General features: G+C 35.1%; 1 protein-coding gene across 1 annotated transcript; it reads right to left on the minus strand.

Annotated features, from left to right (window-relative positions):
* Window positions 1–5,450: 5,450 nt before the first annotated feature.
* Window positions 5,451–5,930, minus strand: LOC131327820 (uncharacterized). Its single transcript, XM_058360951.1, has one exon. The coding sequence runs from the start codon at window positions 5,928–5,930 to the stop codon at window positions 5,451–5,453; it is 480 nt and encodes a 159-aa protein (XP_058216934.1).
* Between the last annotated feature and the right edge of the window lie 593 nt (window positions 5,931–6,523).

A 6,523-nucleotide genomic window follows, 5' to 3' on the forward strand; every position in this document is an offset into this window, starting at 1 on the left:
GGAAATATCAAAAGAACAGAACAGAAAATAAAGACAATAAATAACACAATATATGTTAAATGTAGTTCTTCCAGAACTATCAGAAACACAATTGATCTATAGGATCAATCAGATACTTTTGATTTTTACTATTCATTGCAATTTACATTTTGTTTTTATAGGAGCCAAAGATTACAAGTTTACAAACGTATATTTAATACGCCTGTTACAATTGCGTTTTCTGTAAACTTAATTCGTTGAAACTTATGACTCTCATCATTACTTACATTTTGTCAATTATTAATTTCACAACACTCCCCCTTGGATGACAAAATATTAAACGCATGCCTCGTTAAAACCTTGTCAAGGAAACCCAATGGGAAAAACTTTTGGCAAAGAAAAAAGAGTACACATGGTATATATAGTCTTCAGGTCGTTGACTTCCCCTTAACACTGCATGATAAATCTTTGAGTCGATGCATTCCGATATTTGCTACCAGCTACTTGAACATTGTAGCTGATAATGTCTTAGTGAATAAGTCTGTTAGATTGTCGCTAGAGCGTATTTGCTGAACATAAATATCACCGCTTTTCTGGAGGTCAGGAGTTTAAAAGAATTTTGGTGATATGTGCTTAGTTTTGTCTCCTTTGATATAACCACATTTGATCTGTGTGATACATGCGGCATTATCTTCATACAAAATTGTTGGACAATCCTTGATTGAAGACAATCCTCATTTCTCCCAAATGTGTTGAATTATTCATCTCAGCCAAACACATTCACGACTTGTTTCATGAATTGCGACGATTTCAGAGTGATTAGAAGAAGTAGCAGTCAAAGTTTGCTTCACAGAACGCCATGAAATGGCAACACCGCCGCAAGTAAACACATATCTTGTTTGTGATTGGGCTTTATGTGGATCCGATAAATAACCAGCATCTGCATATCCGATTAATTGTGACGTCAATCCTTTTGAATAAAATAAGCCTAAGTCAACCGTTCCTCGGAGGTAACAGAAAATGTGTTTAATTCCTTTCTAATGTCGCTGAGTTGGAGCAAAACTGTATGTGAAAGTCTACAATACACACCCCTTGAAAGGGTGTACCATATGCACCTATTTTATAGTTCATTCATAACAGTTTAGCGTGTTTTGTAACTTTTGTTCTAGAATTCATAACTTTTCAACAGTACGATTCGTAACATTTTCATTATGATTCATAACATATTGGTGTATCTCGTAACCTTTATACGATTCGTAACTTTTTTAGCAATATGATTCGTAACATTTTCTCTATAATTCATAACATTTTGGGGGGTGCATTTGATACACACACAAATAAGGGATGTGTATTGTAGTCTTTCACAAACTGTATCGAGCCAATAAATTGACCGAGAATGTTATATCTGGCTGTGTCCAATTCGACAAATACATAAGTGCACAAATTGCACTCACATATGGTACTTCGGGACTAAGAATATCTTCTCCCTCTTCAAGAGGACGAAATGGATCCTTGTTAACATCAAGTGATCGAACCACCATGGGAATACTCAATGGATGCGTTTTATCCATTTAAAATTGTTTCAGGACTTTTTCCGTATATGCCGACTAATGTACTAGGATACCATTTGGCAAATGCTCGATTTGCAGGCCGAAACAAAATTTCTTTTTGCCAAGATCTTTCATTTCAAACTCCCCTTTTAAATATTTTTCAGTTTTTATAAGCTCTTCCGAAATTCCTACGAGAATTAAGTCATCGACATAAATCGCAATAATCGCAAATCCAGAGTTTGATTTCTTAGTAAAAATACATGGACAAATTAGATCATTTTCATATCCCTCCCTTAGCAAATAATCACTAAGTCGTTTGTACCACATATGACCAGACTGTTTCAACCCATGCAGTGATTTTTGTAGTTTAAGAGAATAAACACTTCGAGGTTTTGAATTGTATACTTCAGGCATAGCATATCCTTCGAGGATCTTCATGTATATGTCAGCATCTAGTGATCCATATAAATATACTGTCACTACGTCCATCAGATGCATATTTGGACATTCTATGACTACTAAGCTAATCAAAAATCTGAATGTGATACCATCCATTAAAGGAGAGTATGTCTCCTCATAATCAATTTCAGGTCTCTGTAAGAAACTTTGTGCTACAAGTCGTGCTTTGTATCGCACAATTTCATTCTTCTCATTGCGCTTTCGCACGAACACCCACTTATATCCTACAGGCTGTATCCCTTCCGGGCTTTGGACTACAAGTTCAAATACTTCCCTTTTTGTCAGAGAACTTAGTTCTGCTTGAATTGCTCCCTTCCACATTGACCAATCATTCTTATGTCGATATTCTTCGACAGTTTGTGATTCACTTTCTTCATTATTTTCAGTAATGTTCTCATTACTTCTGGTAATGTTAAGAGCAACTTTAAACGAAAATACGTTGTCGACAACGATTTTGTTTCTATCCAATATTTCTCTCGTATTCATATAGTGTATTGAGATCTCATTATTTGCAGGTATCTATTCCTTTTTAGGAAACACCTCTTCAGGAGACTTCTCTTCGGGAGATTCAAACTTTCGAGAAAATATTGGTAGATTCATTCTTTCATTTGCCTGTTCTGTAGGTTTTGTTTCTTCGGGAGAACTTGCGTTTGTAAGCTTGGTCTCTTTGAGAGTGTTAGTTACTTCTGGGGCGTTAGTCTCTTTGCCTTGGATTTTCCTCTTCCGGAGAAATTTATCTTTTGCACCGACTGGTCTCCTATGCTTCTGGAGTGTCTTAGATTTATCAGCTGTTGTACAAGTGGTCTGTCTTGTAGGAACTTCAATCCGTGCAGGAACGTTAGCAGCTGATATTTGGGATTTAGTTACCCTTTTTGTGTCGGTAAATGCATTCGGTAACCGATTTGCAATACTTTGCAAATGAATGATCCTTTGAACTTCTAGTTCACATTGATTAGTATGAGGATAAAGATGAGATAATGTCAAAGCATTCCAGATAGTTCTCGTTGAGCTTCTAGCTGCAACTTACCTCCCTATAATGGTGGGAATACTGTATCATCAAAATGCAAATCCTCAAATCGTGCCTTAAAAACATCACTTGTTAAGGGTTCAAGGTATTTAATGATAGATAGAGAGTCAAAACCAATATATATATATATATATATATATATATATATATATATATCAAGTCTACGTTGAGAACCCATTTTAGTGCGTTGGGGAGGTGTAATGGGCACATACACAGCACAACCAAAAACCCTTAAGTGAGAGATATTCGGTTGTTGACCAAGTACAAGTTGTGTAGGTAAATATGTGTGATATACAGTTGGTCTAACACAAATTAAAGATGCAGCATGTAAGAGAGCATGTCTCCAAGTAGAAATTGGTAATTTTGTTTTCATAAGCAATGGTCGGGCAATCAATTGAAGTCTTTTAATAAAAGATTCCGCTAAACCATTTTGGGTATGAGTGTGTGCAACAGGATGCTCAACATCAATATCAATTGACATGCAGTAATCATTAAATGCTTGAGATGTGAATTCTCCAGCATTGTTAAAACGAATTGTTTTGATTGGGTAGTCTGAAAACTGTGCTCGCAATCTAATTATTTGGGTTAGTAATTTAGCAAATGCAATATTTCGTGTAGACAATAAACAAGTATGTGACAATTAGGTTGAGGCATCAACTAGAATCATGAAAAAGCGAAATGGCCCAAATGGCGAGTGTATCGGGCCACAAATATCCACTTAAATTCTTTGTAAAAAGGATGGGGCTCCAACAATGACTTTTGAGAGGGATGGTCTAGTTATCAGTTTTTCTTGTGAACAAGCAGTACATGGATAATTACTATGCAAAAGAATCTTCTAATTCTTCAACGGATGTCCATGTGAATTTTCAACAATACGACGCATCATTATTGAACCTGGATGCCTAAGGCGATCATGCCATAGCATAAAAAGTTTTGGGTTAGTACACTTCTGGTGCATAACAACATACGATTGAATTGTTCTAATCGTCGTATAATATAATCCAGAAGAGAATGTAGAAAGTTTTTTCAGTACTAGCTTCTGGCCAGATACGTAAGAAGTGATACTCAAATACTCTTCTTTACTTTCGCTGATGGTTTCAATATGATAATCATTACTCCCTCCGTCCCTTTTTAAGTGTCCTGCTTCGTAATTCTAACTTATTAAAAAGACATCATTATTATACCTTTCACATCAACTTTTTCCTCTACTTACCCATCATCATTACACTTTTACTCACTTTCTTTTTAAAATGGAATCTACTTTTAGGGACAAAATAGACAATTCACCAACTTTTACCCACTAACTTTACAAAATGGACACTTATTAAGGGACAGCCCAAAATGGAATACCAGACTATAAATAAGGGACGGAGGGAGTACGACGTATATCTTTGAAACTTAACAGATTTCTTCTGGATCTGGTAGAGTACAAAGTATTATCAATACTTAGATTTGTTCCATTTGTTAACACAATATTTGCTCTTCCAGAGCCTTCAATTAGGTTTGCAGAACCTGATATTATATTGACATTCGCTTGTACCTTTGTCAATTGTTTGAAATATTTGTTATCTCGGAGAATAGTATGTGTTGTACCACTGTCTACTAAACAAATATCTTCACTAGTTATCTTCGTGTTTGATAGTGCCCGATTAGTATCCATATCTCTATTATATACAAAACATAATTTCAAAAGTTTCACGAATAAATAATTAAAAAAAATACTTTAAAATATTATTATCGAATAAGTGCATCTTGATTAATTTATGACATCAGAACATTATTGAGATATAACCTTAGTATGTTTTTATTTTGGATATAAGTAGAAACACAAGGTATGCTATAAGCACACAATTTTTCTTGTGACCATTCAGAATAGTCACCTCCATCACCAAAGAAATCATCTTTGGTTCCACTTGGTCCTGTAAGGTACTCAGAAATGTTGAAAGGCGGAATGTCAATGGGTTCAAAAGGGTCAACGGATTGGTTCTGACTAATTTGATCGGTAAAATTTGTTTCAATTTCTTTTCATTTTTTCTTAAGCGATGCTTGGTAACGCTCAATCAAATGCTTTGGCGTACGACATGTAAGCGACCAATGACCCTTCCCACCGCACCTGTAGCAAGAATCCTCAGAGTTCTTGGAGGGTTTATTCAGCACCATATTGCCCTTTTCTTTGAACACTTCCGACCTATTCCACTTATTCCACTTCGGGGGATACTCCGGTTTCTTGCCTGATTTATGAATATATTCTCTACGAACTTGGTGTTTATGGCTACCTTGATCACGTCAATGTCCACGACCACGACCTTGTCCATTACTCGGAAAAGAAACTCTATTCGCTTCAGGGAATGGTAGAGCACCAGTTGTACGAGACTTGTGATTTCTCAGTAATAACTCATTGTTTTGTTCAGCGACCAAAAGGCAAGAGATTAAATCTAAGTATTTCCAAACCCAAGCTCTCTGTATTGCTGCTGCAGGAGCAAATTGTTAGCATGAAAAGTGAAAAAAGTCTTTTCCAACATATCTTTTTTCGTAATCTGTTCTCCACATAATTTCAAAATTGAAACTATCTTAAACAGAGTAGAGTTATACTCACTAACAAATTTATAATCTTGCAGCCGTAGATTCAACCAGTGATAACGAGCATTTGGTAGGATTACAGCCTTCTGGTGCCCATACATTTTCTTCAGATTATTCCACAAACTTAGTGGGTCTTTCACTGTAAGGTATTCAGACTTCAGGTCCTCGTGGAGATGGTGCCGAATGAAGATCATAGCTTTTGCACAATCCTTCGAGGATGCGTCGTTACCATCGGTAATTGTGGTTTCAAGTTCCATAGCATCGAGATGGATTTCCATATCAAGTATCCATGACAAATAATTCCTTCCAGAAATGTCTAGTACAGGGAAATCCATTTTGTGTAGTTTGACATCGTCTATAAAATTAGAAATATTAATTTAGATGGATGTTGAAATAAAAGACAATCAAGTTAATAGTACAAGTGTAACTAATTAGGAAAAAAAATGTTTGGCAATAATAAAATGCACAAAGCATAATATGACTTTCACTAATTTGTAAATGAAAAAATTTCTAGTCTCCAACATTTGTAAGTTCACATATGCAAAGCAATATAAAAATATGCCGATGTTAATTTATCACAGATAATGAATGAGATATTAAATGTACATCCTTCACTTAATATAAATTCATTTCGTAGTATAAGTATTATATGTGCTCATAAATAAGTACTTCGAGTACTTTTGTTTTGGATAGTAAATACTTCAGGTATTTATTGTTGTCAAAATTCAATTGACTTCAAGAATTTATTAGCAAGAATACTTTGTATATTTATCAGGAAACTACTTCTGGTAGAACATTTTTTCTTTGTCAATAATTTACTTGTAATTTATATATCTATGTACGCATGTAATAGACAAACATAAATAGTGATACATACCGAAGTGAAACGTAACCAATTACCTTCTTAGTTGGGTATAAACTCGTGCTG

The sequence above is a fragment of the Rhododendron vialii genome, chromosome 5a (genome assembly GCF_030253575.1).
Source record: "Rhododendron vialii isolate Sample 1 chromosome 5a, ASM3025357v1".
NCBI lineage: Eukaryota > Viridiplantae > Streptophyta > Magnoliopsida > Ericales > Ericaceae > Rhododendron > Rhododendron vialii.

What these genes read in the sequence shown, in the direction of transcription:
- LOC131327820 (XM_058360951.1), bottom strand. Translation starts at nt 5,930, where the DNA reads ATGGATTTCCCTGTACTAGACATTTCTGGAAGGAATTATTTGTCATGG.